Here is a 26,889-nt window from a genome sequence, read left to right on the forward strand (position 1 = left end):
TCTTTGCATATGCTGAGTCCCTTTTTCACATCTAGCTGTCTGACTCTTTTGAACAATTCCCTTTAATTGCTCATTACTTTGGCAGTAGCATTCTCACTGGTCTCCACCTTCTTCCTATCGTTCTTGCCCTTCTTGTGCTCACACTTTTGTCTTTTTTTTTGTCTCATTGCTATTGCTTGCCCACTCGTTGTCTCAGCTTTAGTCCTGGTTTCCTTGCCTGTTATAATTGTCTCTTTAGCTGCCGTTTTTTTTGCCTCTGTTGCTGTGCTCCTTTGCTCTCTCATTTCATGCTGTGAAGCCATATCAATCTCCTTTGTTTGCATGTTTTCTCAAACATCAGTATGCACAACAGTTTTACAAGCTTTGCTCTTTACAGTGCTCTTCCCATCAATGGCTTTTAGCCCCTTTTTTGCCTCCTACTAGATTTTTATTTTTGGACTTACTCTACACTTTTCTCCCTGTGCCATCAGTCAATTTGAATTTCTGTATTATCTAAGGTCCCTGTTTACTTTCCACACACTCCATCTTATTGAGGTTTATTTATTTATTTCTAACTGAAAAGCCATACCGATCTTCCAGCTATCTTACTTGAAAGCTTATGTTGCCTTTCTTACACTTTGACCTTATGGGTTACTTATTAATTCTCCCACCAGCCATTAATGGCCTTAAGTTTGCCTCAGTCTCGTTCACTGTATTTCACTTTGTTTCCTCTTAGTCCCCTTTGCCTCAGTCCTGGCTTTGCTGCTATAACTGTCTCTCTTATGGCAAGAACTTGCCGAGAGTCTTCATAAGTAATAGGCCCAAGTCAGATTTGTGGAGCCCCGTAGAGACGGTTTCTGGGGTCTCTGTAACTCAACTGAACCTGAAATAAACTGCCAAGATCTCTTCTCATGGCATTTTGCCCATCTACTCCCCAATCCCCACGTACTCCTACTTGAATACATTTTTATCTCTGTTTCCTCCCTCTTTCCTTTTCACATTTTATCGACCTCTTCCACCTCTTAACCTGTCATCCTCCTCTCCCTGCAACTCTGTCATGTTGCTCTTCATTACATCTACCTGTCTACCATTTCTCTCATTGCCCTCTCCCCTTCCTTTCCAGTCTGTAACCTAAAGTTTTTACTTTAATTAATCGCTTCTTGATAGTTCTGTTTATTTTCTCTCGAATATTACTTTCCTTGGTCACAGAGTTTCTCAATTTTCTGTATCCTGTATGTAGATTTTTTTTAAATGTAGATTTTCTGCGTCTCATCGTGAGTTTTTCCCTTAGACTTCATTTCCTTTTTTCTCTTTCAGTACCCCTCTATCTGTGCTCCCTTGTAGTGCTATCAGTAGGGTGCAGCTACTCAAATCTTACACTTATTCTTTACATAGGAGCTGCTTTCAAAACTCCAGAGAAAAGAGGGAATTGGGGGTGGACTGAGATAAAGAGTAAAAGCGCAAAGGAACAATCTCACAAATGTGATATTAAATCCAGAGTGGATCTACTCTGTAAAGTGACCTGGCTTTGTAAACACCAGCAGCTACTGAATGATTATCCTCAACTTTAATTTACTAGCTGAGATATTTATTATGGATTGCTCTTACTTTTTCTTTTTAAGCTAACATGTAAGCCATATCAGGCAAATAGAAGCTTATTTAAGTTTCACATTTTCTGGAGAATCAGCACGTGAGTAAGACAAGTAAATAAAAAAAAAATAACTTATTTATGACTTACCATTTGTTAGCGCTTGCATTTTTGCTCGATTCTTATTCCCAGTTGAAATTGTAAACAATACAATGGTGTTTTTCCCTTTTGCTGCAGGTCTGGTGGTGAGAGAAGCCAGCATAGAAATAACACGGCAGCAAGTGGAGGAGCTGTTTGGCCCTGAAGATTACTGGTGTCAGTGCGTGGCCTGGAGCTCTGCTGGAACCACCAAAAGCCGCAAGGCACATGTCCGGATTGCATGTGAGTTAGCTACTCTAAGCATCCATACAAGATATAAAAGTTGGAAAATACTGCTTATGGGAGTGGATTGTCCACATTTAATATTTAAAGTTTTCTATCTGATAAACAAAACAAAACATTTTCTCTTATCTCAGTAAAAATGTGTATGTTTGCAATCTTGTGCACACAGATACACTAAACAGTTATCATGGGTTGATTCAGTCTCATGAAAGCCTTTTGTAAAACACAGTAGTCTAAAACTGAAAGCAAACAGGGAAAACTGATTACCTTATTCAATACAAATAGAGGCATCACAACTGACTTAACCCCCTGGTGTGTGTAGTTTATTATTACTCTGTAGTAATATGAACACAAGTGCAGGGATGTTATACCGCCTATTTTTCTTTTACAAATAAAAACGCAAAAAAAAAAACATCCAAGTAGTCTAGATTTTTTCTTTATCATCTCATCACTTGCACCAGTGATTTTATGCTGCACATACCTGCTGTGGATTTCCACAGAACAGCAGGACACGATAAAGTGAGTTTGTTACCTTGCTTTGAAGTTTAGGTGTGCAGTCGGCTGTATTACTTTATGCAATATTTGTAACGGATGAAAAGAATCGTCTTGTTTCATGCATGTGATTTTACTAAAAGCACATTACAGTTGGTTACATTTTAAGCAGGAAAAACTGGAGAGTCAGATTTTTTTTTAAAACCGAATTAACTAAAAAAAAAACCTTTGAAGAAAATGTACCCACCGTATATAATGCAGTGTAACTTTTCTAAGCAGAGAGTTAGCTCTATAACTTTGGTCGACCATCAGTAGCTTCCTGTTATGGTCTGGTGAAGAATTTAATAAGACAACTGGGAGTCTGACTATAAGGTCACCAAAAGAACACAGCACAGATTAGACCCGGCCAGACTTCATATCATTCTAACAGACAGTACTACTATGTAATACTGCATACACAGTTAACACATGGGGAAATCATTTCAGGAGTCCCCCAGCAACAGCTCAGGGAAAGGAAAAAAGCTAAATCCTGTCACGAGTGATGGTCATTTGACAGCTGTACAACATCTGAGGAGCAAGGGAATTGAGATGTTTGATAAAAAAAAAAAAATCTAAAACAGTGGTTCTTAACCTTGTTGGAGGTACCGAACCCCACCAGTTTCATATGCGCATTCACCGAACCCCTCTTTAGTGAAAATTTTTTTTTTTTTTTTCAAATTCAAGACAGAGATATGTTTTTTTACTGGTGCACAAAATGAGCCGTACATGAACATCACCTTGTTCAAAGAACAAAACCAACACAATGCATGAACTTACAACAAATTACATACCTGCAAATCAGTGTGACTTCTGCTGTTGCCTTTGAGAGACCAGTTCAGATATGCGTGGCTTCACCTTGGCAAGTGCCAGTCTCATGTCATTTTCACAGAAAAGTCTGTTCCTTTCTTCGTTTTTATGTCCAGCATCGTCGAAAAGGATTGCTCGCAAAGATATGTTGTAACAAATGGTATAAAAAAATCCAGGGCTTTCTTAGCAATAATTGGATACTTGTCCATTTGTCGACACCAAAACGTTGAGAGTGTTGTTGTTCTGAAGAGTTGCTGTTGAACCTGGCTCTGCTGAATTTCAATGATTTCGTCAAGGTATTCATCATTGACATCTGCTGTCTCAACAGCAAACGTGAACGGCTGTCTCACCCATGCTGGATATGACTCTCTTGTAGGGAAATATCTGTCGAGAGACTTTGCAAGCTCATCTAAGTGCGTTGCAATTGTTTGCTTCAGTTCCGTGGATACAGAAACATCTCCGATTCCAGACACATCTTCGACCTTACTTACACAGTTGTCCAGAAGGGGGAAGTTTGCAAAGTTGTTGTTCTCTGTTCGTCGTTTCCATAACGTTAGCTTTTTTTGAAAAGCCTTCAGGTGTTCTTCCGCTTCTATGATATTGACTCCACCACCCTGCATCTGCTGATTGAGATGATTGAGAGCTGCGAATATATCAGCCATGTACGCTAAAATGAGAATGAACTCAGGATTTTTGAAGCAATCTGCATGACAGTGTTGGTGCTCTTGCAAAAACAGGGCTAATTCCACACGCATGGCAAAAACACGATTCAGCACCTGTCCCCGGGATAACCACCGAACATTAGAATGGTACAGAAGTACCTCGAATTCAGAGCCCATTTCTTTACACAGCTCACTGAAGATGCGGTGCCTCAGAGCACTATTTCGCACATAGTTCACACATTCCACCACGGTTTTTAATACTTCTGCCATTTTTGGAGGCAAGGTTTTTGTTGCCAATGCATGCCTGTGCAAAATACAATGAGTCACAATGATGTGTGGTGCATCGGCTTTTACTAGCGCACCAAAACCAGAGTTTCTTCCCAGCATGACGGGAGCTCCGTCTGTACAAACTGCAGAAACCATGTCCCATGAAAGATTGTTGTCTCCGAAGAAGTCATCCACAAGCTTCTTCACATCGGCTGCCTTAGTTGTTGTTGTAAGAGGCTTACAAAATAAAAAATCTTCTTTTATCATGTCATCTTTCACATAGCGCACAAAAACAGTAAGCTGGCTTAGATTAGCAACGTCTGTGCTCTCATCGAGCTGAAGGCTGAATTTTGCCGGGCTTGAAATCAGATCGGCGACTACTTGAGCCAAGATGTCTTTACTCATGTCTTCTATTCTGTCGCTGACTGTGTCATTTGAAAGAGGAATTTGTGATAATTTACCTTCGGCCGCTGTTCCAAGTATCAGATTTGCCATCTTTAACGCGGCTGGTTTCACGAGTGTTTCACCAATGGTGTGTGGCTTGCCCTGCTTTGCGATCAGGTAAGCAACTTCGTACGATGCTGTGAGGATCGGTTTGTTAACGGGTACAAATCCAAGAGCAGGCAGAGTGGGCCTTTCATCGAATCTGGCTGTCTTCACCTTGAATTCAGCAAGTGTTGTGTTCTTGTATTCCCCGTCTCCATGCAGCTTCAAGAAGTGTTCCTTTAGTTTTGCCGGTGCGAGACTAGAGTTGCTCAACTTGGCGTTGCAAATCATGCAGATAGGACGCTCACTCCCATCACGTTCCGTGATACATGTAAATCCATATTGTACATATTCGTCCAACCACTTTCTTTTTTTGCCCGACATAGTTAGTATGGATTAAAATGTTAAAAAAAAAAATCACGCGAAGTACTACCACGACATTCACATGTTGACTACTGCGCGCGCTACATTCCCCGCAGCCCTGGCCAAGCAGTGTAGCATGATCGTCTGCAGCCAGTGATGGCCAGAAGGGGGCGTGTCATCACAAATTTACACGATAATTCGGGCGTGGCTGGACCTCTGCGACCTCCGCAGTGGAGGCTCTGCCGAACCCCTGAGACCGACTCACCGAACCCCTAGGGTTCGATCGAACCCAGGTTAAGAACCACTGATCTAAAAGAAGTCGTTTGGTCTTTCAACATAATCCTCATATAAAACAATGGATTGTTCCTTGAGAGCTTCTTTCACTGAGATTTGAAGCCACAACAGTAGTTTTCCAAGCGTCATTGCTCTGGTCAATTCAGCCATATAAGACAACTGGGACTTGTCTGAGTGCTCAGGTTATAGAAAGGTCAAGCAGAAAAGAAATACCAATAACAAAATCGACCCCACCTCTCCAGTTTACCAGGCTTATACTGACAGTTATGCTCTGCTTCAGTGCTCTCTCAAAAGGACAACTGGGGAATTTGACAGAGTCCATTCAGCATGCACACTGGATAAACTGCACACATCCCCATATGTAGGACTTTAACAGACAGTATCACTCTAGCAGACATGCACCCTGAAAGTCTTATTCTCCCAGGTTGGTCTTATTCTTTCTGCAGAAGGAAATCCATCATGCAGACCCTTGTGTTTTATTGCCACTTTTATTTGGCCTTAACTATGTATCACATTTTCACTTTTGCAGAACTTGATACCTGTGTTTATGTATTCACTCTCCAGTTATCTTGGAAGTATTCAGTATATTAATTTGGCAACAAAGGTCCATGAGTTTTTTTTCACAGTGAACTTTAATTTGTATTTTTGCCTCTACACCACCTCTAATCAAATAAAATAAAAAACATATCATAGCATTAACTTTTAACTTAATAACGGCCATTATTATGCTGTGTTACCAATTTTTAGAAGCTCAAAAGTAATGTTAGGCCTGTTCTCTCATTTTCTGTGACACAGATAAAAGATCTCGAGTTAAATCTAAGTGTGGAATTTGAATTTGGTAGCTGTTTACTGGAACTGTCAATGTGAGGTCCAGTGAGATGTTGATGCAAAAGAAAGAAGGAATGTACTGGCCGGCTCAGCAACAGCCGAAATCTGGAAAACCAAGGAACGCAGCTACATCTGATGATCATAGGAATTATTAACCAGATTATTTGGACAGATGAAACCAAAATTAACTTGTACCAGAATGATGGGATGAGAAAAGTATGGAAAAGGAAAGAAACGGCTCATGGTCTGTTGCATACCACATCATCTGTCAAACATAGAAGAGGCAAGGCTATGGCATGGGCATGTATGGCTGCCAACGGAACTGGGTCACACGTGTTTATTGATAATGTGACTGCTGATAGAAGCAGCAGGATGAATTCTGGAGGGTACACAGCTATACTCTCAGCTCAGATTCAGCCAAATGCTGCAGAACTGATCAGACAGCGCTTCAACTGTGCAAATGGATAATGACCCAAAATCAAACTGCAAAAGCAACCCAAGAGTTTCTCAAGGGGAGAAAAATGGAATACGCTCTTCAATGACCAAGTCAGTCACTTGATCTCAACCCAAAAGAGAATTGCTTTTCAGTTACTGAAGATGGAAGTGAAGACTGAGAGATCCACACCACAGGTGGAGCTACAGCTGAAGGTGGCTGCAGTAAAGGCCTGGCAGAGAAAGCACAGTGTTTGATGTCCATGTGTTCTAGACTTCAGGCACTCATTGACTGCAAACCATTCGAGTCCCAGTATTGAAAACTGTCCTTATATTTAAAATTATTACTTTGCCCAAATAGGTTTGAGCTTCTAAAAAGCTGAAAGTCTGCACTTCAGTCACATCTTGATTGTTTGATTTGAAATCCAGTTCAGTGGTGTACAGAGACCAAAGTATAAATCCTGTAATTTTCTGAAAACCTATGGACCTAATTCTATTAATAACCGAATAATACATCGACATAAATCCATTTTGTTGTGTAGATCACATTTAAATCCAACCTTACATTCAATTATTCAATATGGTAAACAGAATTTGAAGAACTATTTTCTGTACTGAAACTCTGACCAGTATACTGTATGAATGGAGTGAGTACAAACATCTGCAGCATCATTTAAATGTCAAACCATTTAAAATTCTATCACCTTTCAAAATTTTTCTTTGATGAGCCATGCAAAATAAATGACTGAAAAATATATTTCAAAGTAAACTAATTGACCCAAACCTGAAACTCTGTTTAGCAGAGGTAGATACACCTGTGATTACTGACACTCAAGTTTCAATCGGGTGATCATTTGAATAAAATCGAGTACACCTGTGATTTACAATTAGCTTAATTGCATTAAAAATTACTTTCAGAAACCGTGCTTCAACAGCGTAGCAGTGAAAACCAGCCAGGTGAGTGCTTCAGACTTGGCACAGTAGATTATCAGTGGAAATGAGAATTTCTGTAAGAGCTCAAAGAGAATGAAGGGCATGCTCTCATATAAACATCAGCATCTATGCACAGCTTGGAATTAATGAGAAAATTCTATCTTCAAGAAAGTCCAAGGGGAAAAAAATCATATATAAAACTAACACTTGCATAAGAACATGGGGGGAAAAAAGGCTGGTGATTAGTGGGAGCACATCCTTCGGGATAAGACTAAGATAAATTGTTCAGGTCAGAAGGGGTCCAACATGACGGGTATGAATCTGGCCTGGTATAACACAGTGAACGCATACTCTAACTAAAATTTATAATACTAGCTGACAAGACAGCTCCCACTCTCCAAAAGCTCAGGTGAACTGGAATATCCCAGTGTGATAATAATGCAAAAGCCCATTCATTTTCTTAACCACTTATTCGAGGTTGTAGAGGGCTGACACGGTACCAAAAAGAGCTTCTGAAAAGGAATAAAAAATGAAAACTATGACCAGGCAAGGTAGGGTCCTTAACCTGAATCTAATGTAACACCTTTGGGGTATTTCAAAGATAAAGGTGGACCAATATAACCCCTCCAGCAAAGCTTAAAAAGAACATTTACAATGTCAGAACTCCTCTCCAGAAATCTGTGCAAAAGGGGCATGAAGTCCACACTGAGAAGGATTCTAGTTTTTAAGTAAATACTTTAATGGGTTTGTTTTTTTTACTAGAACTCTTAAGGTTGTGTTTTTGAATTTTACATAAGAGCAAATACTCTGCAGTTCAACAGTGTATGATCACACAGTATTGTGGCAGCAGTACATTCCTTCGTTAATTTGGCTTGTCAGTTGTTCCTGTTTTAATTCATAACAGCATCACTACTCTCTGCAATGTTTCATCAGATGAGGATTTTTTTTCTCTCAGCAGAGAGTTAGTGACACAGTCAGAAATATCCTTCTAAGCTCTGCTAATAACATTCTCGAATGGAGTGGGCCCTCCTTGGGGTGCAGTGAAATCTGGGTAATGTGCCGTTTTTGGCTCATGTTTGGGCTGATACATACTAAGAGACAGATGAATACAAGTTTATGTTTACAGGCTTCTGAGACTCGCAGAGGAAAACACATAACTGCAGACACTGCTGTATTGCTGAGTGACTTAGCTTATCAACAAGGTACTTGGCATCGATTTTACATGCATAAATGTGCCTATGTACGCAAGAATGAGAATGCATCACAACCCATTTACAGTATTGTTTATCATGCAGTAGCATCATTTAGCATGCACTGTGACATTATCACTTCTCTTGATTTGAGTTTTTCATCCAACTTCTTTTGGGTTCAGATTCATTAATTAATTATTAATGCTGTAAAAAAGTGGCACAAAGTAGTTTCTGAAATTACATTATATCACATCATAGTTAAAATAAATAAATAAAACAACAGAAAAGTTACCAATATTTGCTATATTTAACATACAATGTTTTATATTGTCTAACCAGTCCTATCGTGGCTGTCAGCGATCTGCGCTAAATCATAAATCTTCACGCTAATTTAGCAAAAGCAAACTAGCTCTTTCCAGATCTTTTCTTTCGACATTTTGTCAGCCAACTTTTCAAAGTAGGTAAAACTTTATAACTGCTCGACTGTGAGACTTGCTGGAGGTTAGGTGGCGGGATGGTGAGGGATGATGCCTTTAAAACGCTTTGAAGGTTCAACAAATATCAAAGAAGAAAAAAATAATCTTCTATACTAAATCCTGATAGTCTTTCATTTTATTAATTTCTCTTCATATCTCTTTTTTATGCATTTATTTTCTCCACGTACTGGCATATTTTCCTTCTGACTTTATCTGTCCCACCGTCCTTCACTTTCTCTCTCTCAGTTATAACAGTGACTTTTCCCTTAACCAGATCTGATTACACTGAGCCCCCTTTTGTGATAACCTTTTACTTCAAATCGACCCAACCTCCTGACCTACCCTGCTTTTCGGCTCCTATTTGGATCTACTGTTGTGATTAAAATGCTTCCTGGCAGCTAGAGCTTGCTGAGCAAAGTGTCTTTTTTTCCACTGCACCATGCAAAAGCAATTCAGCATTTCTCTCCTGCTTTCACCTTCCTACTCATTTTCTTCCCCATTGTTTTCTCCCCTGTTATTTCTTATTGCTTATTGAGAGTGCGCTCTTCATGAGCTTATTGTTTAATTCTGTCATCAGCGCTCTCTCTCTCTCCTTCTCTTGCTTTAAACTGTGTCATTCTCCAGCATCTCCAAGCTTTTTAATAAGTACAGATGTAACACTCCGAGGCACTAACAAAATATGCAGTTTGTAGCAGGATAATGGCAATAAGTGTTGTGACTCTAAATCTGACACACACATACAGTGATATTTAATATCTGACAGTTTTATTGGACTTTTGTAGCAGACCACTTTAGCCCCTTTTGTGGTTTATAAAGCACATAGAGGCAAACACAGATATATTCACATAGTAAATGAGTCATTCACAGCATCGCAGCCAGGTACACGGGGGTAAGGGGAATGTAGACACATACATGCGCATAAATGTGCATGCAATGGCAGTCATGATCTCTGGCCCTGTGGCTATCAGGTCAAGCCTTTCTCCTTCAATATCTTAGCAATATGTCAAGGTCACACACATGCGACACGTACACACAGCCCTGCACACAGCTGCATGCGCACACAAATTTCAGATGATGGCAATTTGTTCTGCCACCTTCCACGGAGACAAGTGTTTGCATAGCAATCAGGAGTCCAGACACTCAGGGGCACAGGAGCACAGGCAGCTACTTGTGTCAACTGGAAAATGCCTATTAGTGAATTTCGTCTGTTTTGCTTATGATGCAAATGTCTCAGCTGCATGTATTTAGGTTTTCCTTCAATCATGGTTAAATTGGACTAAGAAAAAACAAGTCTCAACAGTGATATATATATTTTTTTGGTTTTTCTTTTTGTGTGCAGGCATTTTTTCATAGTTTCTACACTCACATAGGCTTAAACCTGTCTTTACTGTAGCTTATAGCATTAGACACAATCATTCCCCACCTCAGCAAAGGGAAATCACTGCAGTGGTTTGGATGTATGCGCTCAGCAGCAGCAGCCACAGTTGCAGTTTCACATTTGACCTTTTTGAGTATAAAATGGCATGCTTACAGTAGCAGTTCGAGTAATGCATATAGCAAAAACACACTGTCTTATACATATTTCTGCTATACATCCATCCACAGTCACCCTGAATTAACTTTCCAGTGGAAAACCCTCAGTGCTCTGTTCCTCGGTGCTCTCTTGGTGATATCATCGGGAGGATATTGGTTGCTGGCTCTGAAAGTGACTTCATGATGTTTGCAAACACTGAATAAACATTTTTGTACTAGGAATCCACAGGGTGTGCGTGTGTGTGTAGGAGTGTGGTTATGGTGTTTCACCACCGCTCTAAGCCACAGAGCTTTTTCCCAGATGTCAAATACTGCTCCAGGGTGCGCTTATGTGTTATAATGGTAAGCCGTGGTGTTGATTTACTTGCAACAGAACTCACTCATTCACTCAAGTCACCTTTTAAAGTTTCATTTATGGGGAAAATTACATATGTGTCACGCAACGTAATACTATATAGTTACTGTTTTGTTTTGTCATATTCGCCAACAACATTTCTTTTTAGAAGGGGAAAAAGGGGACAATTTAAAGGGAGGCAGGAAGTTTCACATAGGTCTCACAAACAACAAAAGTCAAAGGTTAAAGCAAAACAAAATGTGTTGTAAAAATAAACTCTTATAAAACCTGAACTTAAAAAAAAGTTTAAAGTTCAAAGTACATTACAATACCATTCAGTTCACTGCCACTTCCATGTACTTTATATTGTAGGCTACATACGAAACAACAGCTGAACCCTTATGTGTGTGAAAAGTGAACTGATTCTTAGAATGATGCAGATTTTTAATGTATGTTAAAAAAAATATCTTCACAATATATTTCACTTAATATAAAAATATAAAACTTAAAAAATCCCAACCACAGAACAGATGAACGGTTACACTCAGTTTGTCCCCAGAACATATTGTCTCTTACCAGAGGTAGCACTCAACCTTTGATCTTGTTTTTTGTGTTAATGAGTCATTATACAAAATGGAAACACAGAGGAAATGCTGTTGCTATGTCAGCGAGCTGAGTTGTTTACTTGTTCGAAACCTGACTGTGGATGGAAAGACCTTGTCTGGTGTCTGGAGCTGATCACAGGTTGTGAAGTGTCGAAATGACAGGGTGGGGCATTGAGTGAAAGAACTGGTCTGAGTGGAAAGAGACTCTCTAAAGTCACTTAGAGAAAATGACTCCCTATATAACCACTCTGAAAATGACTGTGCCACTCAAGGTCACATGTCTTTCACTTCTAAAATATTTTTGAGTTTTATTGGTTTATCAGGACTTTTGTATAAGAGATCAGAGTTTTAAGGAGTCTTTGACTTTATCAAATGGTTGAAGAACCAATGATGAAAACTGCTCTTATAAAAACGCAGACAACTTCAGCATGGCCATATATCAGATTAAATCTGACAAACATGTATTCATCTTTATCAGTCTTGTACAAATTAACTAGTATTTATAATATTAGCAATGACTGTAATGTTAAAAACAATACTCAGCAGTGGCATCACCCCAAACGTGCAGTCCTACTGTATATTGTTGAATGGCAAGATGGCGATTTGTGTATTTCAATCAGTAATGCAAATTTAATTTTGCTCACCTGTCTGAGCAATAGTTGATTTTTCCTCCACATAGTCCTTTTTAATCTGCTCTCGGGTCGTTCTTAGTTCACTCAATCACAATGAAATTATAATCAATTTGTTTCTCTGTCTAACTGCACTGTTTTTTTTTTTAAAGCAGAAAGATTTTTTACAATCAGAACAATAACAGAGATTAACAGGAGAAAATGCAGAAAAGTGCTGCTCCATTAAAGCATGATCGCAAAAGAATTAATCCTGACAAACTTTAAGCTATGCGTGTGTACATTTAAGACCAATCAGCATTCTATTAGAAACTACTGGCCAATTATGCTGCTGCTGTGTGTGTGTGTGTGTGTGTGTGTGTGTGTGTGTGTGTGTGTGTGTGTGTGTGTGTGTGTTTTGGGTATGAAAATAGTTTTAATCGTTTGATTTAATGACCTGCCAAGAATTTTTTTAATTGACCCCAATGCCAAGACAGAATAATCTAATGACATGGTAACTGTATAGTGAGTTACAATGATTGCTTGCTATAGCTTTCAAAGCTCTGCAGGCTGTGGCTTGTTCTTCCTCTTTGGCACTCTTCTTTGTGTCCTGTGGTTCACTGATCTGTTTGAAGTTAGCCCATGTTAGACAGTGATAGATGGCTTTTGTTATCAACTGTTAAGTATTTTTTGGAAGTCTCTGCTCTTGTCTACACACGATACATGAACTACAGTACTTCTGAGGTTAGATTGGAAATTTACAGTGTTTTGGACTTGTGTTTGTCAAATACTGTTTTCAGCAAAACCATTATTTCAGAGTCGATTTACACAGAATGTAGCATTTAACCCTAATATTAATATTTAGAGGGTAACAAAGATATTCGAATAAATTGATAAAATGGATTACGTGGATAGGCAGTTAAGTGGGTGGATATGTGGATGGATCACTTTGCCCTCTTGACTCTAAGCTGGATGAGCAGCTAAGGAAACTGACTGATGGAGGGATGAATTACTTTGCCATAAGCCACTGGTCCCTCCTGCTTCCCACATTACAGTCATTACAAATGCAAAATAATTGAACTGAGTATATCTATAATTATATTTTAACTAGGCAGAATGAAAATTGGGCTGCCTGCATCACAAAAGATGTGTAAAAAGCACGATGTGGATATCATAAACTTGAAATAATTTGCATTGCAGTTATCTGCAACTGAAATGTAGATAAGACTTTAAAAGTACAAATCCACAAAAAAAACATCTTTGTAATGTCATTTCTTTCCACCATAGCCATGGCTTAAGTGGATGGTTATCATTTAACGTTTTAATTTCAGATCCATTTATATCCCATTTTTCTGATGTTTATTAAATGATATCTTCTTCTTGTATCACCTGCATCAATTTGCTTTTCTTCTAAGCCGCAGGTCTTCTTTCTTCTTTTTTTAATTACAATCAATTGTGAAGGACGTGGATGCACAAATTATCCTCTGTGAAAGCGAAGGAGACTCCTTTCCTCCTTTTTTCCCAAGAATCTCACATTGCTCTTTATTGCTTGAGCAGCTGCATGAGGGGAAACCAATATGATTTGGCATTGGTAGTATACAGGCAAAGACACCCATTCTAGATAATTGCTCTGAATGTGCTTATGTAGAGGTGCCTGAGGCAACAAACTAACCACAAACATAATAACAGTCTTACTTGAGCAATGGAAGAAGAAGTTTCAGAGGGAGAGGAAAAGAGGGGGCGATGATGGACTCGAGGAGAGGGAGATGAGGAGAAAGGCAACGAGGAGTTTATGCATGAAGAGGTCATTTTTGAATAAATGCTGACACTCTTTTACTGTACATATGAGAGCGTTCCCAATGAAGAACAGTGCATAAGGTCTCTGCTTCTCAACTCTGCTGTAAATCTAAAAAGGTCTCTCAAGAATGTAGCCATGGTTTTGTTATATTTATGAATGAGTGAACTGGGTTCAGTGAAATGATTCGGCTATACCTCCTGTTTTGTGCATGCAGTAATTTTCCTTGGGCACATGTGTGCACAGCAACACACATCTGTGGCCCCCAGTGTCACAGACACAATGTCACAGACACTTAAACCAAAAGCAAAAAAAATAATTAAATTAAAAAAAACACAAACAAAGAAAAATCCCACCTTTCAAATAAACATGTGCTCTTGCTACCAAACTGGTGACAATTTGTCAGCCATAAGTTATCAATGTGTGTAAATGTGTGTGTGTGTGTCTATTCATCCCCCCAAGCAGTTTGCTTTAATCTGCTTTAATTTCATTCTCAATCTTTATGGAAATCAACTCACAGCCAACTCCTCATTTCACCATCTCCCTTACTAATTAAGACTAGGAAATTGTTCCTGGAATTGCCTGGCATAAAGGAAGTGTCTCATGCCTCAATCACTTCCCCTTTTTTCTTCTTATGTCTACAGTAGTTTTATTTATTAATTTATTTATTTGCACATTTGAAGGCACGTATGAAAGTCTATTTATTTGCACCACTGTGAACATCATACCATGTGTGCTGTTGTCCTGTCTGCATGTGTGCTGTGCCAGCTTGTTTGTCCTTGTCTCCAGTGTCTATTATTTGCCATAGTATCTCTGTGCCTCTGTCTTTCTTTGTCTTTCACTATTTGTTCCTCTACGTGTGTGTCTGTGTTGTGTGGGTAGCCATGTGGTGGATTTAGGGCTAAAGCTTTGGGTGATTACTCCCATAATGAACCATCATGCTCTGTTCAGGCTGTCATCCCCCACAGGGACTTGACTGTATTGTGAAGTTATCATTCAGCCCCAACAATACTCTGTGTCCTCACATAACTCTCTTCACTGATATGACTCTAAGCATGAAATCTGATTTGATTCATATCACATGAAAGTAAACCTCACTGTGTGGTTGGGATAAAATCACATAGTTATAGGTTACTACCTATATTAGTGTACATCGGAGTAATAGCATGTTCACCGCTAATGCCTTGTTCATATATTTGGACTTGAATGACTGACCTGCCACAGGACCTGGGCGATGTATCTGACCCTTCCGTTGTGTTGATCTAGTATTTGCTGAAGGCTCATCAGAATTGGAAGGGTGGGGTTCAAGAAGAGAAACAAAGAAAAAGGCTGAAGAACTGCACTGAAAATCAGTCGTACTGGGGGTCTTGTCCAAATTGGTGGAACTTTAAACACAAAAAAGTTTGGTTAGATTTTGATCCACCATGCAGTACCATCTGGAAAGTGTCTGATTGGCAACAGCTCCATTTTTCAGCATGACAATGATCTCAAAACACAGTGCCACTGCAGTGAAAGCATACCTGGATAGAAAAGCACACAGTGGAATAGAGTCAGTCATGAATTGGCTTCCCCAGAGCCCAGACCTCAACATTATTGAAGCAGTGTGTGATCATCTTGACAGAGAATTGAACAAAAGGCATCCAACATCTAAAAAAGAGCTTTTAATGTCATTCAAGAAGCCTGGAGAACTATTCCTGAAGACTGTACTTAAATAAATTACACGAAAGCTTTCCTCAGGCTCAGTTGAAGAATAAAAGTGGTCATACCAAATGTGGACGTTCAAGTTCGTTAGAATTGTACAAAGTCTTTTTCTGCATTTACTGTATTTCTATTTATTTTTTCATATCAAAAAAAGGTGTATGTGTTTGTGAGAGAGAAAGTGTGAGAACAGCATATGAAACTTGTCCTTTCATTCCTCACGTAACTAATGGGCTAAACACAGTTTGATCAGCACCCTGGTCTCATGCTCAAACACTTGGCTTTATATGAATACAGACGAGAAGGATTAATGATTCTGAATTCAAGAGATCAAAAATGATAAACAAGTACTTTAACTCTTAGAGGGGACATTTTGTGCCATTTCGGTTTTTTGTATTTTTTATTTTCATGCTTTGGCCGCGGAATGAATATAGCTTATATTTGCCAGAGGACATTAATAAAAAAAAAAAAATTCACAACTGTTTTGTCTGTTCCTTAAATTAGCTTAAAATGGCTGTACAAAAACAGCCACATTTTATCCTGAGGCCAAAAAATGCCCCATTGAAAATCATTACAAGTCATGCAATTTTTGATCCCACATCTTGACATGATTGTTGATGGTATTATTGCTCAGGTGATTTATGCAGCCATGGTTAGAAGTATGAGTTTTTTTGGGATTTGGTAAAAACACTGGAGGCTCTGGACATGAGACGCCATCTTTACACTATGTAAAGATGGCGAGGAGGTCTCAGAGGTAGAATCAGACCAGCCGGAGTCCAACTCTGACTCATCTGATGCTGAGAGTGGAGAGGAGATGGTTGAAGTAGTGACAGAGCGGACTTCTCCTTCTCCATTTTTTTTGTCATCCCCATATTTTGGTCTCCCACAAAGACTGGAATGCACTGTTATGTCCCAGCAGCCAGAGGTTTGATCCCAGGACTTGCGCACCATGCCACCAGCTATGTGCTGGTGCTGATAGATGTATCAATGTATATTTCAGGCTGAAGCAGTTTTAAAAGACTGAGTCATTTAAAGTGAAAAAAATATGACTATATAATATGTTTAAAGAAGTCTTTGAAAAGTTGGCATTTTTCGTTCTTAGTAGGGCTGAACGATTATGGAAAATAATCTAATTGCGATTTTTTGCCCCAATATTGCGATTGCGATGCGATATGCGATTATTTTTTAAGGTCTTTGTCTTCTGTATTATTAAACAAAGACAAGCAATACATCATATAGTATGGCCAATACTATATTACATTAATTTTAAACTGTTCTTTCCTGGAAGACAGACCTCTGTTATGATGACATGAGGTGATGCATGAATTGATGACTGACATTTTTATTTAACTTCTTCAATCACAACAGTATATTTGAACATACACAATAGTTTATTTTTAGCTTACAAACATCTGAGCATAAAGTGCTGACAAGGAACCCTGGTGTAAACATTAAAATGAAAGTCAGTACAATGTGCAGATTGCAGAAATATACATAAACAAAATCAGTGGCTTTACCACACTCAGTTTTTCGACATCTGTGAACTACTAGACAGTCATTCAATTAAAAAATAATATTAAATAAATAAAACTAATAAATAAAAAATACACACATCTTACTGATCTCTGCAGTCAGTAACATTACACATAAAGTGCAAACATAATAGCAATTGTATAAACACACACACAAACACGCCTTTAAAATTTAAAGGCGTGAAATTGGACGGTCTAGTTCTGATTAGCGTCACCGCTGTCTCGGTGGAGTTTAATAAACTCGGCCGTCTGCTTCTTGCTATCTAAAATATAACCAGACACTGGCGTAAATTCTCGACTGTCTCATACTTCTGTTTAATAAGTTTTCTGTTTGACGTTTAGTCAGCTGTGTGAAAACCAAGGAGGAACCCACCCGGGGGATTAATAAAGTTTTATTTTATCTAATCTAATAACTTTAATCTCAGCCAAACCGATTTACTCACGAACAAACAAAACACTGAAAAAAGCCCAACAATAACATTTTTAGGTTGTCTAAGTGACTTATATATTACGTTTAACCCGAGCAGCGAAACTCCACGGTGATCTGAAAATGATGTGCCGGGAGTTGTGCCGTTCTCGGCCGCATCAGTAATCCTCGAGCTCCCGGCTAGCTGTCGAGCTGGTGGGTAGCAGACGCCTCTGAAAACGTCGAAGCACTTTTGCAAATATGGGATATCTTGATAAACCGAGCAGATATTTGATGTTTACACAACTACTTTCTCGCCTGAAAATATGTTAAAAGTTTATTTTGTGACCCTGAAAGATTAGTATGAGTAATTTTAAAACTTAGTAGCGGCCGCCATTGCTGGAAACTGGAGTTTGGCTGGGCCGCGCTATGAATTCTGGGATATGGTAGTAATTTGGACAGCCTTATAATCGCAGTATAATCGCAGCCTTTGCGGTTAGAAAATTGCACTTGATCATGTCGCGATATTATCGCAAATGCGATATATCGTTCAGCCCTAGTTCTTAGGGTTAAAAGAGTTGAGATTTTTAAGGCTCACCTAAGAGTTAAAAAGGCTTGCTCCCATTCATTTTCTTTTAAAGACATGTTTGAGTCATGAGAACAGAGACATAGTCAACGTTGGACTGATGATAAGGAGGTTTGGTGGATTACTGATTTTGTGAGAAATAAAGGACACAAATGAAGACTATACAGGGTGGTTTCATTTTTATTGGATGAGTTAATTAAGGCTACGTGGACATGAAAAAGACTTCAGACCAAGCAGATGGTTTTGGTGTTTAAAAAAAGGGACAGTCTTGCTATTGCTGCCAACTTTTTTGGCTCTCATCTTTCAGCTCCCACCTGCCATCCCAACTTCCACCTTCTCTTTCTCCCCCTCCCATTTTGCCTTCTCTTTCACTCCTCCACCTTCCATGTCTTTTTAGCCACTGTAAGGTGAATGCTCTGATGAAATACCCAGAGAGTGACTCAGAGTCGATTGGTTCAGCATTAAAAAAATGTCCTGTCTAGTGTGTGGCTGTGTGTGTCCACAAATGGTGTACCACTGCTGACGGATAAGGTGATTAAGAGTACACCTGGGAACCAGGAAAGCAAAAGTATTCAAGGTTAACACACATAGACGTAGATACAACATGGACACACACGCACGCACACACACACACACACACTGCTCCGTCCTATGAAAGTTCTCTGTATGGTTTTAAAAAACTAAGGGCAGAGGACATATTAACTGCAAGTCTTTTTCCCCCAACCAACAAAGTGACTCTCAAACTTTTGAAAGTTAAAGAAAAGGTTTTTACCAGCTTGCCACAGCTAAATGAAGCCATGTTAGTAGTATTTAAAATATTATTAAAACACCAACATTACATTTCTCACTCCATTTTCTTAAGGTATGCAACAAAATAATCCATCACTCTGACTTGCTGAAATTATTTCAATTATTTAGACTATCATCCAGTTACAAATCTTGCTTTTATTTGCACTAAAGAGATGTGAATGTAAGTACTTTATTTAAAAAGTAATTTGCAGGAGAAAAAAAGCACATTGATGTTGCCATATTACACACTTTAGAAGTTACTGCACATCCAAAAGACTAGATGGAAAGATTAGTGGTCTCTTGCCTCATACTCCCACACCAACTCCATACATTCGTATGGAGAAATCCACTGCATTTGATCAGCACCATAAATAAAGTGACCTGCTAAGTCCTGCAATGCTGCCATCTATCTCGTGTTACAGCGTGCCTTTATGAGCTGTTTTCTGTGGCAGGCTAATTATTTTTACATGTGTTGAGCTCAACTTCGGGAAAGGGATACACGATTGCAGTATATCATAAGGCAGCAGACTAGGGAGGTGAGCAGAAAGGCAAACTGTACTTCCAATACATGAAACGAATCAGAGGGCAATGTTCAATTAAAAAAAAAACACACACACGCACAGACCAATATAGAAAAACTAGTGTTGGGTTTCCCAGAGCAGTGAGATTGTCTGAAAGTTCATAAAATTGTGTAACTCACTGTAAGAAATACGAGACCATAAAAAAGATCAAACATAAACTTTTAGTGTTTTTAATGTTTAATGTAAAGGATGCATTTTCTCTACCGTCCCCTTTGCCACAGTTCTGTTGTCCTGGTTCGTTGTCCTAAAGTCATCTACTCTGAGCTTTTTGGGTTTTTTTCCTTCTTCAAAATGAAAACGGCACAGTCCTTTCTGAAACATTCAGTGAAAGAACCAGCAGCACATTCCATGCTGCTTTGTAATGCTGTCATTTATAATGGCATGTGAACCATTAGCTTGAATCATTTATTGTCTTTGGCCTGTTGGAGATTCCTCAGCTTTCAGAAATCTGTATGGGAGGAAAGCAAGGTTAAACATTGTGCATTGCAGACTGGGTTTAATGTGTGAAGCTAAAGCGTTTGAAAGTATTCGGACCAGTGACTGTACTTGTTGCGTGTGTAAGTGTGTGGTTAGCTTTGTGCATCCTTGTGCAAACTAAGGTAACTAAGTGTTTTTTTCTTGTTGTGGACTGAAGAGTGTGAGAAGTCAGCTGATGTTTGCTGTCTTCAAACACCCCCACCTTCATAATTACTGTGTCATTATTAAGTCAAAATTAAGTAATGTCCCTGCTTTACACTGACAGAGCATTATCGCTAAAATGGTCTCCCTAACTGCTGAATCAGAGGAGGCTTTTTTGCCAGATGGCCTCGCATGATGTCTGGTTGACATTATAATTTGCCCCTAGGCATTAAGTTTCTTGTTTCTCTCCCCAGACCTGAAGAAGTCATTTGAACAAGAACCCCTGGGAAAAGAAGTATCTCTGGAGCAGGAAGTTCTGTTACAGTGTCGCCCTCCAGAGGGCATCCCAGCTGCTGAGGTATGTGCAGCGTAATCGCTAACTTCCACCTGAAGTGAATGTTAAGTAAGATGTGAGATTAGGAGGACTGCTAGAGCAGAACAAGGAAGTGACTGAAGAGAGGGGATGACAGAATGAAGACAACAATAGATGTAAAAAGGTATAAAAATAGAAATCATCAAGTGGAAATAACTTTAAAGTGCCACTGAAAAGTCAGTTATTACTTACGTGACACTTCTTGAAATTGCCTGGAACTTTGAACGACAGACAGCAGAACTGAGTGGTTTGATGGGTGCGCGTGCTCCTTCACAGTCTGCAGTCGGTGGTTGAAGGCTGTGCTGAATAAAAATTTCTTGTGCCTTTTTGGCACATTTTGTTAAATTGTTATTTTTTTACTATTACGAAGCCTAAATTTATAAGATTCAATATCTCCAAAACACAGCAGGGGTCAAGATAGCTTTCATTTGTAAATGTCTTCCATTGCAACTGGCATGGTGAATAAGCAGCGTTTAGTATTAAATGATTTGGTGTTTGTCATCCGACATGTTTGTATAAGATATTTTTTTGCGTTATCATGTCGAACTGCCACAGGGGAAATCAGGAGAACGGCCTAAATCCTAGTTTAACTGACAAGTTTCCGGTACGCCAAGGTAACAATAATCCCAAAACCTAAAGTTTAAGCTGAGAGTTAAGTGTCCCCAGAGAGCCAATTTGAGTACAGGATGTGAAAAAACTCCAGTGAATACAGAGGTTTAGTCTGTATTCCTGTACATTAGCATTTTTATTGCACGTTCTTTTACTGTACTTGAGTTCTGCGGGGGAAAAAAAGACTGAAAAATGGCCTGAATTCCTTTATTTGCACAGATACAATACAGGGTTTTTTTTAGCAGTAGTTTTCTTGGCTTTCTGAAGGTCTTTTAAAGATTTTTCTTTGGACGTTAGCTGTTTTGTCACTCAAAGCCTGGACCTCGACATTACTGAAGCAGTGTAGGACAGCCAGCAAACAAAACACTGCCAACACCCAACGAAAAGCTTTTGAATGTCCTTCATGAATTCCAGAGAAATATTCCTGAAGTTCCCAACTTTCAATGGAGGATGACTCATGACTTTTGCACAGTTCTGTATAATGTATATAGCAGTGAAACCTGGACCAAAGTAAATTCGGATTCAGTAAACAACAAATAAATTAGACGATCTTTAACACTTGCCGTGCTCAAGACCAGCTATTCTATGAATACGTGTATTGCTAACACACACACATACTCTTACTTGCCTTTACTATGTGAGATAATATTGTGAGACTCGAGGATATTGTCAGCACATGTGTAATTTATTCACTCATCAAACGTGTCACACAGTAAACACCCACTTTGGAAGAGCCACACATGTCACTTCCACTACCGTAGCGTTGTAACTACAGTGGAGAACACCATTTACAATTCACATCATTCTTTGCTTCCCTGGTTTCATCTGGCTGTGTTCCCACCTCAATGGATAAATACATAATTTCATTTAGTTGGTCACTGGGGAAGAGGAGCACGGCACTCGGAGAAGGCTGTTGTACAGGATAAGGAGTGTCTGAATCAGGTTTCAATCCTTGGGGTTTGATAGTCGTTTTCAATTGCAGCTAAGTACACAGCTCCCCTGAGAGAGAAACTGAAGGAGAGGGAGTGAGGGAGGCACTTAGACAGACCAGCATACAAAGTGAGGGCGAGTGTGGCAGAAAGGCAGAGATGAAGGACAGGTGTCAAGAGAGATAATGATAGAGAAATGAGTGGTATGGAAGAAAGAAAAAAAACAGAGTGATCGTATTCTTCTGCTCCTAGAAATGAGTAATTCTTCTTTTGAGGGAAATCAAGAAAATAAATTTGTTGAGTTGTCACTTTAACAGTAGGAACCACAAAGGACATTTAAACATGAAGGCCCTTTCCACTCATTGTAGCTGACAGCAACACCAGCACATTAACATTGACAACTTTCTTCTTGGTAACCAAGCTCATCTCTAATGACACACGAGTACCCCTACCTTATCTGCATGTCATAGCACATTTTATCTTTTGACACCTAACACAACACATTCATGCACAGAGGCATACACTCATAAATCTCATGGCCACACACACACAATACACACACGTGGACTCTTGAAGCAATTTTTCCACTGTGTTCAATTTGCTACCTTTTCCCATTCTTTTTTCTGCTGTCATAATGGGATCTTGGAGCAAATGGATTGGTCTGTCTCCCCTGTCTGCTGAAGCTGATTAGAAGGATTTAGGTTTAAAACCTGCTGATGACCTCAGGTTGTAGCCCTGACTTTCTTTTTTTATCTTTTTTATCTGTTCTGACTTTCTATTCGTCTTTGTTCGTATCCTCTTTGCCATTCACATTCGCCATGTCCTCTTTTGCCTGTCAAATTCTTATATACATACATCCACAATTTTTTCCCTTTAAGTGACAGTTCTTGTTACTGATGTCCTGTGACCTCTCTAAAAATGTTTTAATATAAGTTGACAACTGCTGTAAAGTTGTCAGTGCGACGGGGTTACATGATAGCCACATTTTAACGCCCAGCTGGTATTGCATGGCTGTCAACATGCAGGACCCGACTCCTTGACCTTCCCCCGCTCAAAATAAACTCAAATTTAACATTAATATTCATCAAGTCAGTACATGATTATATAGAGAGTCACCTAAACATTAGGACAAATATGTGTGCAGATACAGCATTGGAATGCACACACACAAAGTATTATGTGACATATACGAAGAAAGAGATTAGCCAGTGATCATTTTAACTGCTGCCTGACGGCTAGCCTTGAGAGGTCAGGGTCAACCTAATCCGAGAGTGGAAAGAAAATGTCTGTACACCGCTGCGCTATTACAACCTTTTCACATTTCTCTGACAGTACTGCTCTTGTCAACAGTTAGTCTCCTCTACATGTTTTTTTCTCCTCTCTTTCACTCTAAAGCTCCCATTTGAAGCATTGTGAATTCCTTGAGACACATCTAAATCTCTTTAGACTGTGATAGAAAGCCTTTAAAAGCTGATGGAAAGCTACTGGAATCAGCGAGGAGGGTTCAGCAGTTCAACAGGAAAGGCTTTACGGACACAGACAGTAAATTCAGGAAAATCGTAACAGGTGCAGCACAAGGTTCAATGAAAAGCGCTTCCAGTGTAATTCACATTTTTCTGTATCTAAAACTAGAGCGTGGAGTCATCAGCAAAGTTTCTTGCTGGTGAAATTAAGCAGCTATTTCAAATAAAAACCTGAGGCACTGAGTGGTTCATACAAAGGTTTTTCGCAGAGGTCGTTGTCTTGAAACATGAAAGGGTTGGAGTGACCCCAAAGGCCAGGCAAAGCCAGTTGACTGCACATAGCAGGTGGGGATATGAATTAGTGTGTGTGTGTGTGAATATTTGTGTGTTTGCCTGTCTGCGTCTGTCTCAGTGTGAGTGATTACCCCAGCTGCAGTGAAATAAACACATCAGTGTGTGGTGACAGGCCCTCCATGTGTCCATCCCTAACACACACACACACACACACACATACATATGTGCACACAAACACACACACACACACACGTCAGACAGTAACTGTATATGCTTTTGGAGCATTGTCAAATTCCCATCACATTCTTAACCACTCAATCTGCACCCTAAATAAGTCAGAGCTATTCACAGGGATAATAGCTTACCACCTACCTCTGCATTTGTGGGTGTAACTTTTTACCTTGCAGAAAATAATTTATGAATAAAGTTGTCAATTTAAATTTTCACTGAGATTTTATTAAATAAAATATTGTGCTGCATTTACATCAACCATATATTCCATTACCTTGTTTATTTATTTACTGTTCACTATGGCATCGTGGGGCATTATTTACCCTCTTCCATGACATTTGAATTCAAGCTCCATATCATGCCAAAGTTCTCCCTACTAAAGTGTCCTTGAGCAAAATACACAGACAGCTGGCATCACCCAGGTTGTTGTTTTAGCTTATCACAGCCAGCAACAGAAAGGAGACGTTTTACCTTCAGGCATAACCTACTCCTTCCCGAGAGGTAGCTGGGACATTCGTGGTATACAGATGTGTTTGTGTGAAACCAGGAGGCAAAGCTTTCACACACATATATGCATACACACACACACGACGCACACAAACACACAGGCATCTGGTTCCTAACTTCTTTTGCAATGACCGTCAATGTCGTTTTTTTGGGGGGGGGGGGGTTTGTGAAGGACTTGCTGCGTTAACCAATGTGGAATAACTCTAGACATGCATTTGTGCAATAACCCGTCTGTGTGTGTGTGTGTGTGTGTGTGTGTGTGTGTGTGTGTGTGTGTGTGTGTATGCGTGCACGGTGTGTAACTTTGTGACATAAATCACAGCAGACTTTTCTGTCAGAAGGCATCAGTGGCGTGGTGTGGCCAAAATGCTTATGGCTACCTCATTCTCACACTCGTACTGTACACAGACACAAGTCCATTTCGGGCCCCGCAGTGGCCATTTGTTAACGTGTCACATGATGACGTTTACTAGCAGAATCTTTCCCGAGGTTATAGCTGTGGTGTTGGTGGAGTGCTTTTAAATGGACAGAGAAGGTGACAGTGTGAAATAAGACATGCTCTTATCCTGTCCAGAGGTGGAAGATCTCTTTTCCTTTTGCTTTCTTGATGTCATTCTGGGGCCTTTTTTTTACCTAAATGGTGCAAGATCAACTCTTTGTAAGCTATGACTAAGTCTAAAAATGAATTTATCAGTAAAATATCCCTGCTTCTTGCATCAGATTGTCCATGAAAATGAATTTATACAGCGATTCATGCTGTAATATGTAATAGAGAAATAAAAGCAGACATGACTGGCACTTTTTACTTGTGTATTTTTTGATTAATAGCATTGGATGAACATGACATTTCCTTACATTAAAAAAAAAAGAAGAAGAAAAAATGACCTGACCACTATACCAGAACAATGAAAGTCATTTTCATTGTGGCTGTTCTCTGGGGAAACACGTGTGCATGACAGACTGTGTGCGTGCCTCTGTGTGCGTGTTTTGTTGTGCACAAAAACAATTTATGTAATGCTGCCTCCCCAATAGATCCTTACCTTAATCCTCTTTGAGCTAGAATAGTAAGTCCCATGGCTCATCTCCCATCACATTTTACCTTGATCCTCAACCTCTGTCAGAAATCATCACCGTAATCCTCAGATTAGTCAGCAATCGTTTTTTTTTTTATTCTGACGACCTAGGTGAATTATTGAAATGGTGTTAAGATTATTAAAATGCTGCTGTGATGATCTATCATTGCGCAGTAATATCTAAATGGGGAAAATGAGCAAGAGCACCATTCGTCTTGTTTTGGCGGTCCATGTAATGTAGTTGGATGTTGGTAATGCCGAGAGGGATTATGATCATCATCTAATGATGTATGGATTCTTACACGTGAATGGACAAATGGAAGAAGATACACATAGACATACATAATATGCTTTATCTGTTATGCTCCTTAACTGAATGTATAGCACAATAAGTCTATATAGGTCTACAAGTCTTTTATAATCATTTTGTATTTTATTTTTTAAAAAATGTCACAACTGAATACAAATCCACACTCACAGAAAAGAGAATATATACATCCAGTGTAAGCTGTGATTCGGAGCCTTGGGAGGCTGCTCATCCAGTGATAAGCTGTGTCAGTAAATGCAGGCGTTAGTCAGATCCCACTCCAAAGGCAGCAGACTGTGCAGAACTGAGGAAAAATGTGACTTTTCCATTGCTAAACCTCAGCATCGCTTATCAGACTCCCTCTGTGCTATTCTGTTGACTACTCTCTGCTTTTATGCAGTTTTAAAATTAGTTTATCTCTGGCTTGTTTTCTCAGTTCATTTCCATTTGGTTCCAATCGCTGGTTCTAACTAGACCTTGAGATGCTAATATACAGCATTTTCTTCACAAAATATACTGCAAACAAATTGTTTTGGTTTTTTTTTAAAACATTCTTTCAGCTTTTCTTCCTTTTCCTGCATTTGAGTTCATTTCGGCGCGCACGGACTGTCGCCAGATTGTGACTGGAACTGTTTTATAAAAATACGAAACCACAATGTTTATCTTGGCTTTTTTCGCACAACGTTTAGACTTGTGCTCTTTCAGCTCTCAGAGTGACTGTACTGTAACTATAAGCATTTACAGTATATTTGTCCGTCATCTGGGCCATTTACGGAAACTATCAATCAACATTCAAATAGTCAA

At 39.3% G+C, this 26,889-nt stretch overlaps 1 protein-coding gene across 2 annotated transcripts in view; it reads left to right on the forward strand.

Annotated features, from left to right (window-relative positions):
• Nucleotides 1–26,889, forward strand: part of unc5ca (unc-5 netrin receptor Ca) — a 185,852-nt gene that overhangs the window by 100,293 nt on the left and 58,670 nt on the right. For both annotated transcript variants that reach the window (XM_085294557.1, XM_085294558.1), the window contains exons 3-4: nt 1,805–1,948; nt 20,554–20,657. In XM_085294557.1, the coding sequence (XP_085150683.1) occupies nt 1,805–1,948; nt 20,554–20,657 (248 nt within the window). The remainder of the gene's footprint in view (nt 1–1,804; nt 1,949–20,553; nt 20,658–26,889) is intronic.

Source organism: Mchenga conophoros, linkage group LG12 (assembly GCF_057382185.1).
Source record: "Mchenga conophoros isolate Kocher_MC1m ecotype Shallow Benthic linkage group LG12, M_conophoros_male_GT1.1, whole genome shotgun sequence".
NCBI lineage: Eukaryota > Metazoa > Chordata > Actinopteri > Cichliformes > Cichlidae > Mchenga > Mchenga conophoros.